This window comes from Podarcis bocagei (assembly GCF_964188305.1).
Source record: "Podarcis bocagei genome assembly, chromosome: 15".
Lineage (NCBI taxonomy): Eukaryota > Metazoa > Chordata > Lepidosauria > Squamata > Lacertidae > Podarcis > Podarcis bocagei.
The window spans coordinates 39,493,647-39,508,097 of record NC_138141.1 but is presented as its reverse complement, the minus strand read 5'-3'; the positions used below and the strand labels follow the sequence as shown (position 1 = coordinate 39,508,097).

Below are 14,451 nucleotides of genomic sequence, written 5' to 3'. Positions count from 1 at the left end.
ATTACAAACTTGTGGAAAGGAGGGGTACAAGTTTTAACTAAGTAGATATTTCCAGGAGAGGGGAGAGAGAAGGGTTGCCGCTTAGTGGTAGAGCTCCTGTTTTGCATGCAGAAGGTCCCAGGCATCCAGATTAAAAAGAACAGGTAACAGGTGAAGGGAAAGAACTGGAGAGCTGCTGCCAGTCAGTGCAGACAATACTGAACTAAGTGGACCAGTGGAGTATATTGCAGCTTCCTATGTTCCTGGAATGCACCGTAGCTAAGCAGCAGCGCACCAGCTTTGCATGCAGAAGGTTCAATTACTGGCCCCTCCAGATAGGGCTGGGAGACACCTTTGTCTGAAATCCTGGAGAGCTACTGCCAGTCAGTATAGACAATACTGAGCCAGATGGACCATTGGTCTGACTCAGTATAAGGCAGCAATCAGCGTGGTGACTATTCCATGTCTCTCAGAGTGTTTAATTTCACTTTGGTTGGCAGAGCCCTCTTCTTTCAGACTGAAGTCTGAGGCAAACGAGGCCTGTAATGGCAAACCTTGCTGATCCACAGTACAATGCTATTTATTTTATTGTTTAAAGGAAGGGATATCGGGAGGATGGGTTAAAAGGACCACATTTAAGAGCCTTTCCACCCTCTCGGAATAAACTGGACACTGGCTGAACCATCTCAGTGGCCCCGTAATAAGAGGGAAAACAAAAGAGAGTCATCGGCTAATTCAACAGATGCTGGAGGGATGCGGAGGACACATCAAAGGCACCCACGCTGGTTCAAAGCCCCAACTTTAATTGTCAATTAAGCATGCATAACCGGGAGGAGTTGTGGGGGGCTGGGGGGGGGCTGGAAACAAAGCCATGGTAACCCCCCCTCCCGACTCCATGCTGGTGTATTATTGTAAAGGCAAGCAGGGAAAACACTGAAAACAGCTGATTTTGCTGACAGTGTGCTGGTAGTGCATCTTGTAAGCGATCAGGCCCTGACAGAAGAGAGCAAGCTCCTCTCTCTGTCACACGGGTATTGTGTGGGACATTCCACCACTAGGGTCACATCGTGGTCAGTGGGGAAGAGAGTGGAGCCGCTTTAGGCAGCTGCTTCAAAGCACGTCCATTTTTGGCTTGTTGCATTTGCTATCTGGGACGGAGGAACGCGGCTACATACACACCATACGTCTAGACCATATTTAAAACAAACATCCCTGTGAACCATCGTTTACCCCTCAAAGAGCTACTGCTCCCAGCACCCTTCAACTACAATTCCCATGATTACCGTATTTTGCGCCCCATAAGACGCTCCGGCCCATAAGACGCACCTAGTTTTTTTGGGGGGAAATAAAGGGAAAAAATTATTTCCCCCCCAGGCGCGGGGCTGGGGCAGCCCGAGCTTCCCCCGACCCCAGCCCCCAAACAGGCAGCTCTCTGCAAGCCGTGGGAGCCCAGCGGTGGTTCCCGCTGCTTGAGGAGAGATCCGCGAAGCCTGCACGTGCTGGGATCAGCGCTTGCAGGCTTCGGGATGCCTGCAACTCTCCCCAAGCAGTGGGAACGTTCCCGCTGCTTGAGGAGAGATCCGCGAAGCCTGCACGTGCTGGGATCAGCGCTTGCAGGCTTCGGGATGCCTGCAACTCTCCCCAAGCAGTGGGAACGTTCCCGCTGCTTGGGGAGAGATCCGCGAAGCCTGCGCGTGCTGGGATCAGCGCGCGCAGGCTTCGGGATGCCTGCAACTCTCCCCAAGCAGTGGGAACGTTCCCGCTGCTTGGGGAGAGATCCGCGAAGCCTGCACGTGCTGGGATCAGCGCTTGCAGGCTTCGGGATGCCGGCAACTCTCCCCAAGCAGTGGGAACGTTCCCGCTGCTTGGGGAGAGATCCGCGAAGCCTGCACGTGCTGGGATCAGCGCGCGCAGGCTTCGGGATGCCTGCAACTCTCCCCAAGCAGTGGGAACGTTCCCGCTGCTTGGGGAGAGATCCGCGAAGCCTGCACGTGCTGGGATCAGCGCTTGCAGGCTTCGGGATGCCGGCAACTCTCCCCAAGCAGTGGGAACGTTCCCGCTGCTTGGGGAGAGATCCGCGAAGCCTGCACGTGCTGGGATCAGCGCTTGCAGGCTTCGGGATGCCGGCAACTCTCCCCAAGCAGTGGGAACGTTCCCGCTGCTTGGGGAGAGATCCGCGAAGCCTGCACGTGCTGGGATCAGCGCGCGCAGGCTTCGGGATGCCTGCAACTCTCCCCAAGCAGTGGGAACGTTCCCGCTGCTTGGGGAGAGATCCGCGAAGCCTGCACGTGCTGGGATCAGCGCTTGCAGGCTTCGGGATGCCGGCAACTCTCCCCAAGCAGTGGGAACGTTCCCGCTGCTTGGGGAGAGATCCGCGAAGCCTGCACGTGCTGGGATCAGCGCTTGCAGGCTTCGGGATGCCTGCAACTCTCCCCAAGCAGTGGGAACGTTCCCGCTGCTTGGGGAGAGATCCGCGAAGCCTGCACGTGCTGGGATCAGCGCTTGCAGGCTTCGGGATGCCGGCAACTCTCCCCAAGCAGTGGGAACGTTCCCGCTGCTTGCGGAGAGGTCCGCGAAGCCTGGAGAGCGAGAGGGGTCGGTGCGCACCTACCGCTCTCGCTCTCCAGGCTTCAGCGAAAGCCTGCATTCGCCCCATAAGACGCACCCACATTTCCCCTTCATTTTTGGAGGGGAAAAAGTGCGTCTTATAGGGCGAAAAATACGGTATTTGTATTTTTGTTATACAGTGGTACCTTGGTTCTCAAACGCCTTGGTACTCAAACAACTTGGAACCCAAACACTGCAAACCTGGAAATAAGTGTTACGGTTTGGAAACATTTTTTGGAAGCCGAATGTGCTCCGTTTTGAGAGTTACGCTTCCGTTTTGAGCGTTATGCTGAGGTCTGTCTGTTTTTGCTATTTATTTTGCGTTTTTGTGGCTTTTTTGTTTTGTTTTGTTTTTGTGACTGTGTGGAACCCGGTTCAGCTACTGATTGATTGATTGTGTGACTGCAGTACATTGTTTATTGCTTTCATTTTATGGATCAATGGTCTCGTTAGATAGTAAAATTCATGTTAAATTGCTGTTTTAAGGGTTGTTTTTAAAAGTCTGGAATGGATTAATCGATTTTGCATTACTTTCTATTGGAAAGCGCACCTTGGTTTTGGAACGCTTTGGTTTTGGAACGGACTTCCGGAACGGATTAAGTTTGAGAACCAAGGTACCACTGTATTTGTATTTTCCGGCCCACCTTTCCTCTTATCAGCTCAGAGGTGGGTAATTAATAACAACAATAATAATAATTGTAAGCTTCCAATTGGTTTGGACTAGACGACTTCAAGCTCTGTAATTCTAAGGTTCAGGACCCGTCCCCCTTCAATCTTGGCGGCAAGGAGTGGTTTTGTGATTCCCCTCTAGCACAAGCTGCAATCAGTTAATGGGATCTATATAGTTTTGCCACAGCCTGATTATTACCAGCGTGTGGCAACATGGAGGTGAGCTTCTACACTGGTGGCACCAGGGTTGTGGAACCGCCAGTGTTATACTGGATTCAGGTTGCTCCCAGACACCCTGTTTATTGAGTGTTTATTCTGATGATTCATTTGCACTGAGTTTGTGAGGACATCGGAAGACAGTCACATTCATTTAAAGCACATGACTTCCCCCAAAGGATCCTGGGAACTGTAGCCTGCCCCTCCCGGAGTTAAAACTCCCAGCACCCTTAGCAAATGACAGATCCCAGGCTTCCTTTTTATGGTGGAAGCTATGTGCTTTGAATGCATTATGTGGATCGTGCAACCGACATTATTCAAAGATTGCTTTATAGCATAAAGCCATCAAAGCACTGTGTAAGATAAAAACCGACCCAGACCTCAAAATGTAACATTCTCACAACAATAGCATCGTTCTGACAAATTCTAAAAACCAAAGAAGAATATTTGTGCAGATCTATAATTGATATCTTTTAAATGACCGGGTCAACCATCAGGAAAAGCCTTCTTAAACAAAAACATTATTTAAGTATTTAGTGACAACTCATTCTGGCTGGTGGGTGGAGGGGTCAGACAACACTGCACGAAGCAGTCATCATCCCACACTTTCCAACTGGATGATCCCATAACTTTCCTTACCACATAAAATCCAGTATGGGGTGGTCTTTTTTGGGAGGGCGGGGGCAAGTAGCTGTGCTGCGCAAGAGTACCAAATCAGCTTTTATCATACAACCCGAATTTGCTGGCATGTGATTCAATCCCAACCAGAAAACAGAAAATCTGGATGCACTCTAGCACAGTGGCTGTTCCTAAGTGTGATGCAAGATTTTGAGTGCTTCCATCATAAAAGATGACTCAGAAGGACCCATTTATCAGTTCCCTGTTTGTAACCAGTATTCTGGATAGAAGTTCTGCAGCCTTCCATGCTGCAACTGGGTGGGATTACATTAGTTGTCTCCCTCCACCCTTTCCTTTAGAAGGGGGGGGGGTGAGAGAGAGAGTGATAGAGATTGAGGATGCTGTATTGTTTAAGGAACCAGCAGCAGAGACCCAAAAGAAAAGAGCTAGTGACCCCACACTGACCCCAACACAACCCTAGCGCTTGTCAGAAAGCTGATTTCTGTTGTTTGCCTCTTGAGCTCGCTGACTTTGGTGTGTAGATTACAGGTACAAGAACAATGGGGATTGTTCTGCCCAACAATGCTCCTTACTCTACACCACTCAGTCACTTGAGATAGCCTCCCCCCTCCCCCAATTAAGCGCCACTCTCTTCTAGCCTTGTCCCTTTCCAAACTCTCCCAATTTAAATGTGCCTGCTTCCCCATCTCTCGTCCTTCCCCATTCTCCTGCTTTGCTTTTGTGACAACCCTCTGGTCCACCCAACAAGTAATAAAATGACCAAAGACTTGCCATAAACACAGATGGGAGAGAGCATGAGACAGGCAGTGAAAGTTCCCCTCTGGGTGTCCCCTTTTTTACTGTGCATCCATGAGGATTTGTGCCCATGATGGCATCAGGAAGGTTTTTAAAAAAACTGTTGTTCCAAGGGACACTGCCTCTTGACAGTGGAGGCAGAGCATAGCCCCTGTGGCTAGCAGCCATTGGTGGCAGCCTTATCTTCCATCATTTTGTCTAATCCTGTCTTAAAGGTAAAGGGACCTCTGACCATTAGGTCCAGTTGCTGACGACTCTGGGGTTGCAGCGCTCATCTCGCTTTATTGGCCGAGGGAGCCGGCGTAGAGCTTCCAGGTCATGTGGCCAGCATGACTAAGCTGCTTCTGGCAAATCAGAGCAGCGCACTGTTTACCTTCCCACTGGAGCGGTACCTATTTATCTACTTGCACTTTGACGTGCTTTCGAACTGCTAGGTTGGCAGGATCAGGGATCAAGCAACAGGAGCTCACCCCGTCATGGGGATTCTGTAATAAACAAAAATCTGCCCTTATTCCCTTATGGGGGACACAAGAGCCCTTATAGAGACCTTTGTAGGTTCTCCATCGGTCAGAGAAAAGAACAAAGGCCAACCAGAGAATACTGAGAAGCAAAGCAGCTCGTAAGCCTGATCTTTATTGAACTGTTGCAACAGGGTGCTCCCCTCACATGCAGGAAAGGAGCAGGACCCAGAACCCAGGTGTGCCCGCCCTTATATAGACATTTTAAATTGCCCACCCTGGAGTCTAAGACCACACCCAGAAATATCATGCATACATCACAGAAGGGGTGTAGCTCAAGACCACCCCCCAGACACATCATACCTACATCACAGAAAGGGCAGTCTACTGCAGAAATCTGAGTGTGTTGTTTATCTCCTGTCGTTGTTTATCTACTGTCTGACAGGTTACGTGTTAATGCTTACTTGATTGGATACTCTGGGGCGCCTGGCCAGTATTTTGTAGTGACAAATACTTAGTTCCTGAGCCAGGTCACAGGCTCACCCTATTCATACACAGATATACCCTTAAGACAGGTTTTGTGAATGAAAAGACAATGGGAAGGCTTTTCCATTTTCCTTTGACCTTGCAGAGAAAACATTTGGTCAGTTTGGGAGCCAAAATGGCTCCAGGACTGCCCTCCTGTGCTGCCTCAGACATGTGGCCCATACATTTATGTACGTATTTGCTTGGCAAATCCATGAACATTTTATATAATTATATATAATTTTATATATATAATGACACACACACACACACACACACACACACACTCTATATATATATATAATTTCAATTCGAACCGCCAACCTTCTGATCGGCAAGCCCTAGGCTCTGTGGTTTAACCCACAGTGCCACCCATGTCCCAATCCTGTTTCAAAGCCATCCAAATTGGTGACTATCACTACATCTCTTTGGAGCAAATCCCAGAGTTTTAACTATGCGCGGTGTGAATAAGTATTTCTTTTGTCTGTCCAGCATTTAACTTCATTGGATGGCGCAAAGTTCTAGTGTTTTGAGAGAAGAAAAGCTTCTCTCTATATTCACTTTTCTCATACCATGAAAAATTTTATACACCTCTGTCACACTGCCTCGAACTCGCCTCTTCTCTAAACTAAAAAAGCCCAAATGCTGCAACCTTTCTCCCCATAGGGGTTCCACATCTTGGTTGCCCCTTTCTGAACCTTTTCCAAACTGCACAGAGTCTCCCAAATGTGGACATGCCATAGATCTGTCCAGCACTCTCTTCTCACAGTGGCCAGCAAACAGCAAACAAAACCCGAATGCAATAGCACTCTGCTCACCTGCAGTTCCCAGCAACACAATACCAGCATTTACGAGATTTCGTAAATGCTGGTATAACAAACAGTCTGTTACTGAGTTCCCTGTTGTCTGTTTTTGATTGTAAGCTTCTTGCAGGCAGTGAACTACTTCTGGTTATGTCACTTTGTTATGTCGTCATTTACTCTGAAATGTACTATAAACCGCAAACACCGCAAGTGCTTATAACAGTGTTTGCTGGGGAAACACGTAGTTCTCATAATTCTCTCTCCCCGCATTTCCTTACCTGACATTTTGCTTGGCGGGGAAGAGCTGGGTTGCGCATGATGGGGGGAATTGTGGGAGAGCAAAAGGTTCATGCTGTGAGGTTGGCCCGTGCTGTAAGCATCCATAGCCAGCTTCTGACGAAAAGCCTCCTCTTTCCTCCGGTTCGCAAACCAGTTGTAGACCCGGACTTCCGTCACCAAATTCGAACCCAGTCCATGTGCCTTAGAGGGGGATACGCCCCGCTGGTGGCATTCTGCCCTAGGAGGAGAAGAATAAAGAGAGCTCATTGAAAAAGCTTGCAATAAAAGCCTTCGGTAGGCAACAAGAGCTATCCTGGCACTGCTGGATCAGGCCAGTGGTCCACCTAGTTCCTCATCCTGTTCTCACAGTGGCCAACCAAATGCCTATGGGAAGCCCACAAGCAGGACCTGAGCACAACAGGATCCGTCCTTTCTGTGGTTTCCAGCAAACTGGCATTCAGAAGCATGCTGCCTCCAGCAGTGGAAGCACCTTAAAGACTTAACAAATTTATTATGGGATAGGCTTCTACGGATGACAGATTCCACTGGCATTCAGAAAACCTTATGTGGACTTAATGGGGGTAACAGCGGCTGTCTAGAGATGCTGCTGAAGTGTTACGAGTTGAGCTGTTGAACTGATTTCTTATGAGCTCAGAACTAATATTATGAGGCACTTGTAACAGTTTAGTGTGGCAGCACCTACACTTTGAAACTCCCTGCCTATTGACATCAGGTAGTGCCTTTGCTGTACTTCTTCCGGCACCTGCTAAAAAAGAGTTTTCGTTCAGGAAAACCTATACAGACATGTAAAAGCTGAAATGTGCTTTAATCTGTTTTTAGCTTAACTCTTGATTTTACTTATATTTAGAGTTGCGCACACACACACACACATTTTCAACTTTAGTCTTTTATTGACTTTTTAAAAAGATAAATGGCTTAGAATTTTGATTTACAGTCAATGGGTATATAAATTTTGCCACATAAATAAACGAAAGTCCCATCATTCCTGACCACTGGCCACACTCAAGAGGGACTTATGGGAGCCAAAAACCCAAGGTGAAAGTCAAGCTTTGCACAGCAGGAGAGGGTATTTTGGTTCTATCAATCGCATCGCCTGGACTATCTTCTCTACCCCCAGAGCAATCTGAGCATCAGCAGGAACACCAGCTGAACAAAGCAAAAATGATCCAAGGCAGTGCTGATTGATGCCCATTGGACAGGCAGAGGGGACCAATTCTAGTTTTGTCTCTATCCTCCTCCCTGCTGAGTTATACAAGGGCAACACTGAGACTGCGGAGGAAGATGACAGCCAGTCTCAACCCCTGGCCTGATGATTAGTAAGGGGGCAGGCGAGTTGGAGGCTGGCTGAGGGCAGACTGGGATTGGTAGGGCAGTTCTCCCAAACAGATCAGCCTCCACTTCACAAAGGGCTCTCAGGAATCCATAAGGATCCATTAGCCTCCAAGGTGGGACGTTCTGATAGGTTTCCTGAAGAAGGAAATTAACATGCTTGTATAAAACGTGGCCTTCCTTTTAAGCCATGTTATTACAGAAAAGAGAGACTCTAAATAAAATAAGTACTATAACAGGTTGGTGTTTTTAATTTAAGACAAATTTAAATTTGCCTGCCTGTTGAGATCAAGGAGGCATTGTCACAGGACTCTTTCTGGCGCCTGCTAAAAACTTTCTTGTTTACACAAGTTTACCCGGATGCTTAGAACAGGCATAGGCAAACTCCCACCCTCCAGATGTTTTGGAACTACAATTCCCATCATCCCTAGCTAACAGGACCAGTGGTCCTGGCTTAGAAGGTTGAAGTTTCATTTGTTTTAGCAATTGAACTTTTTATGTTTTGAAGTGTGGTTGTAATTTTTTCTTGATGTCCTTGTTTTATCATTTTGCAAAATGTTTTTAGGGTTTTTTGCAGTCAAGCATTGTATAAATCTTATGAAATACAGTAAATAAATATTTGTTTGCTTAAATTATCATATTTATCATCATCAACCTTGAAAAGGCTACATGGGAACTTGTGCGGATGAAACAAAAGTACAAAAATACATTTAAAATGTTCTTGAAACTGCTCCTGGCATATACCGTGATAGTGATATAAAGGTTTGTTATTCACCACGAACCCTTTCCAGCAAATCTTTTTAAAATGCATAAACGCATCCCTATGAATGCTTCTAGGGCATTCTAGCCCGCCCCCCCCCAAAGGGTGTGGGTATATAAACCTCTGCCTTTTGCATGGCTGAAATACAACCTACTGTAAAATGTAGGGATCATATCATTGCTCTGCCCAGGTCTGCAGTAGAAACTGGTTGCACATTGCCAAATGTTGCCCTCAATTAAATATTGCCATTGGACTGGAAGAAGTTGCTCAACTCAACACTAGGAGCTCAACCTTTTTATTTAATCCATTTCAATATTGTATTTTTATATCGTCATAATCTGCCCTGGGGCCATTTTTGTCAAGAGCAGCTTGGAAATCCCAATGAGAATAACCAGATTATATTTTGCTTTCAGCCGCCTACAAAACCAGGGGCCATTATACATCCCTTGTGGAGGCCCCGTTAACTACGAACCCCACAGTTTTGGATCCCCTCCAAACCTGTGCCAAAGTTTTGCAGTGAAAACCCCACATTTGGGCACAAGTTTGGAGGGGATCCCTAATTTGGGGGTCCGTCCTTAATAAGCCTCCTCAGGGACTGAATTTAACTTGGTGGAGGGCTGGGTCTCAAACTCCTGCAGGCCTTACCCAATCCCGGGTAGTTTTTTTCCTCTCCGTTGTTGACTTATTCTAGATGGTGAGAATACCAGGTTCTTTTTCCTTTGACACAGGACGTGCCAGACACTTCACACAATGGGGGTTAACGAAAACAATGCAGGCTTTGCCCTCTGCCAACAACTAATTAGAAGCAAGACAGGGGGGAAGATGCCTTTGTCTTTTGTGCAGGGTTTAAGTTTTAGGCGTTTATTTTTTCCCCTTATTTCTGTTTACCTGTTGCACTCCTCAACCAGGGCCTCCCTTTCCTCCTTGTTGGGGTTCTTTTGCCGGTCATAGGCCTGGTACAAGATCTGCTGCGAAGCGGGGCCCCACTTGAACCGGTTCCGCCTCATCTTCTTGCTGGGCGTTTCGGCGCAGGGGTCGTCCAGCTGACCCACCCCCTGGTTTTGCTGGTTGAACTCTGGAAAGAGAAACAGCAGCTGATCTTGACTGCTTTTGTCTGTCATATTTCCCGAACCCTGGACTGTCTGGTTGAATTCTGAAAAGAGAAAGGAGCAGATTTTGATCGGGCCTATAGCCGCCGCCACTCAACAAGAAAACCTTCATTGCACAAGAGTAAACTTCACTTCATGGAAGCCAGCCAGTCTGATCAATCTTCTCCTATATGCATAGCTGTCAACGTTTCCCTTTTTTAAAGGGAAATTCCCTTATTCCGAATAGGATTCCTCACAAGAAAAGGGAAAAGTTGACAGCTATGCCTATATGATGCCGTTTGCTAAGGCAAACTAGGCCCGCATCTGGGGCAAGGGTAGCCTTAACGTTAGGGTTGCCATATTTCAAACAGTGAAAACCCGGACAGAGGAAAAATTGTTGGCCTGGCAACCTCTGAATGTTATTGGACTACAACTCCCATCAGCCCCAGCGGACAGGAATGATGGGAGCTGGAGTCCATCCACTCCTGGAGGGCACTTCCCTTGGCTATTCCCCTGACGTGCTTTTGAATTGCTAGGTTAAGTGTGGGGAGAGCAGGCAACAACCCCTCTGGAGATCTTGTTTGGCCCAAGGGACTGCAATTGCTTCTCACTACAACAATTACGATCCTCCATTTTGTACAGATTGTGTGATTAAGGAAACACGTCGAGCTTTTAAAAACCTCTTTCCAGTGAAGAAAGGCACATGACGGGCCCATTTATTTGAACGTGCTACAGTGAGTTGGTGGGTTGGGAACCTGCTTTCAAGCAGAGAAGCCACAGATGGGGGCAATCTGTAGGAATATTTCTGTGGAGTTGCAGCCCCAATGTCTCCCTGTTTCAAAACAGGGAGGGCTTTAGTAAACGATGGAAGTGGTGAGCACACTAGTTTCTGACAAAAAAATGGGGAGAACAGTGCCTCTACATTTTACCTCATAGGTGCAAATGCTAGAAACATATTATTTTTTAAAATGAAAACTGGGAATCTGGGGGTTATGTTTCATCAGGTCAGGGACTGCCCCCTTACCTGCCCCATGTATATCCATGAACAGAAGGGAATGCTTAACCCTTCTTGGGATCCATCCCCCAAAGCTATTTTTATTCCACTCTAAGCTCACATTGAGATGATCCCAGCTAAAAGAAAAAGTAGCTTCCCCTTCCACCAGGTGTTTTTTCCCTTGAAAATTGCTCAGTGGCAGTCCACGTTCAAAGGCCCAGGCTCGACACCCCAAGACAAGCAATGCTGAAATGTTTAAACTTCAATCTAGCAAGAGACAAATAGCTCAAAAAGGCTCCAGTGTGCTTATTGTTTATTTGTTCAGTTATTGCATTTAGAGAATTCCCTTCCCTTTCGTTAAAAAAATCCCCCTGACAGCTGAATAATAATAATGATAAAAGGCATACAATAAATACCCATTGTTTGTAGGCAATAACTGTATTTTCTTAGCTATTAGGCATGGCAAAATTGTTTATGGGTAATAACTGTATTTTCTTAGCTATTAGCCATGACAAAATAGAAAGCAAAAAGCTAAACAAGCGAACGAGTTTAAAAATTTCAACACAAGAGACATAGAAGAGCAGAATACTGTAATAAAATCTGGCTGAGCCAATAAAAGCGACTTATTCAATATGCTAGGAAAATTTAAAAAGACATTAGATTTGGTGCCAAGCAAACCTCCCTGGGGAGGGAATCCTACATATGGGACCACCAGCTGTCCCCCCCCCCCTTGTATACAGAATGCCCTCTCTCAATCCAGAAGTAGCAGGAGACTAGAGGAAGTTTACTACCAAGCCAGGGCTTGTGCGTAAGAAGCAGGCAGCTGATCTCAACTTAAGCTCTTTAGGTCAGGGATGGGGAACATCTGTAGCCCTCCAGATGTTCATGGACTCCATCTCCCATCAGCTCATCCAACAGAGTCAGTGGTCAGGGCAAGCCCACACAGAAGGAGCAGCCGGGTACACTTGCCCCGGGCCTTGGAGGGCTATGCCAGACTTACGCTGTCATGCCAAGAACACCCCATGGCTCCTTGCTGCCCCAGGTCTCAGACAAGCCCTAGAAGGGGCCTATCTTCAGGCAATAATTCTGTGTACGCTTAGATCCCATATGCACTAGACTTTTAATGCAGTATCATACCAGTTTAAATTGCTGTGGACCCCAAGTATGGGTCCTTATGTAGCCAAAATCCATGCAGAAGAAGCCGACTTGGAAGAACCCAAGGTTTGCACAAGTACAAAAGATTTGCAGCGGGAGATCTCAGTGAGCACAGAATACTGACTGACTGTGAGGGGCAGAAAAGCAGGAGATGGAAAGGATTGTCTGGTTTAGGGTATGACTGGCTGCCTGCCTGTTACCCTCAATAGGAGGAGAAGCCACAAACTAACCAAAAGCTACGACAAACTGCAACTGCATTCACAACATAATGTGAAGTCATGGGTTTTGTTTTACCAGTTGGTTCAAGCAAACTGTGAGTTGTCTCACAGATGAGCAAACAAACCAAGGTGTGTTTTGCTAGACCTTTTTCTTTTCCAGCTGCTCTTGACAAGCATTTGAGGTGACTGCCCCAACAAGCCACGCTTATTCAAGGCTTGGACTCAGAGGTGTAACAAACCATGGTTATAAGCCATGGTGTTTGAGCAGAGGCTAAATGGGCCACCAGTCAAGGCCACCACAGGATCCTACACTGAAGATCGTATGAATCAGGGAGTTGCACTTGAATGACTTCCAAGGGCCTGTCCAACTCTGTATGGTTCTGTGTCTCTAGAGAGGTTGCTCTAAGCCCCTTGGCCCACCAACACCCTAATCAAGTTGTGAGTTTGAATTGCCTGTAAGGTTGACATTTTCTCTCTCTGGGCTTGCATACACCAGAGAAAAATGTGGATTTGCACCAGCCTGTTTCCCCATTAATTTGGGGACATCAATATGATGTCCTCCCCATCCCAGCGTTATCCCAGATCTCTCACTGCTTTAAATGTGGGCCTTTTGAAATTTTGAAACAGCCAGGGTTTGAAAATCTTGCATTTAAAATGAGGATGGGTCCAGGAAGACTCTGGAATGATGTTCAAATTTTGGTCTCGTGTGGACAAACTCTCTTTCTCTTCCTCGTAGGCTTCAGTAGCACACAAGAAATTCAGAAGGTTAAGCTTTTCCCTGCATGTTGAAAACCTGAGCTGCTATATTTCTGCCTTTTGTGTGGCTGTTTAAATGCTCAGAAATTTTGCCAAGATAAAAATAAAAGAGGTGGGGGATTTTTAGGGTGGGGCAAGAATCTTATACGTGTTGGCTAATTGAGAAGCTCTGATCTACCTCATATCTATTCATCAAAAACAGTGATAATTATACTTTGCAATACCTCCTTGGTATCTCGTGCCCTGCTTAAACCTGGTGCCATAAAACAAAAGAAAGCAAAACAAAAGTCAACCAGTTTATCTTTGGATGTGTCAGAACGCAACCAGCTAATTGGATCACTCTGTCCGCATGACATTGTCCTCCCCAAGGCAATCGGGCTGCATTTTGACACAATAGCCTATTTAAATTTACTCAGATCTCTGTAGACAAGCCTGGAAGGTAATTCTACCAGAGAAGAAAGCCCGGGTCGCTCTTGCTCTTCCGGTGCCACAATGCCAAACAACAAAAACAAAATGAAACGTTTGTGTATGGGATTGGCAGGGGGGAGGGGGAGAGCAGAGATGACAGAAACCCAACTTTCCAGATGGGAGGTGACAGAATATGTGGCACAATCCTATAAACAGCTACTCAAAACTAAGTCCCACTGAACTCAACGGGGCTAATGCCTAGATAAGTGATAACAAGATTATCTTCGCCTCAGCTCCCTGATCAATAGGGTAGGTGAGGCTCTGTGATAGAGCACTCAGACGCTTTTGTCCTTTGTCTGCAGATCACGGTGGAGCAGGATGAAGTGTGGCTCTCCAAATACTGTTGGACTAAAACTCCCTTCACATTGGCCATGCTAGCTGGGGGATGATGGAAGTTGTAGTCTAATAACATGTGATGGGTGGCACCGGTCCCCCATCCCCTAAAATTGAAGGGTAGCCCAGAAAGCTGCCTTAATACTGAGTCAGACCAATGGTCTGTCTAGCTCAGGGGTCAGTAAACTTTTTCAGCAGGGGGCGGGTCCACTGTTCCTCAGACCTATATTTTTTTTTTGGGGGGGGGTGAACGAATTCCTATGCCCCACAAATAACCCAGAGATGTATTTTAAATAAAAGCACACATTCTACTCATGTAAAAACATGCTGATTCGCGGGCCGGATTTTGAAGGCAATTG

At 46.8% G+C, this 14,451-nt stretch overlaps 1 protein-coding gene across 3 annotated transcripts in view; it reads right to left on the bottom strand.

Annotated features, from left to right (window-relative positions):
- The window catches only part of HNF1B (HNF1 homeobox B), a 58,375-nt gene that overhangs the window by 24,659 nt on the left and 19,265 nt on the right, over positions 1 to 14,451 (bottom strand). For 2 of the 3 annotated variants that reach the window (XM_081173023.1, XM_081173024.1), the window contains exons 3-4: positions 9,969 to 10,233; positions 6,970 to 7,208 (exon numbers count right to left, since the gene is read on the bottom strand). In XM_081173023.1, coding sequence (XP_081029149.1) covers positions 6,970 to 7,208; positions 9,969 to 10,233 — 504 coding nt within the window. The remainder of the gene's footprint in view (positions 1 to 6,969; positions 7,209 to 9,968; positions 10,234 to 14,451) is intronic. The other variant, XM_081173025.1, reaches the window with a different exon arrangement.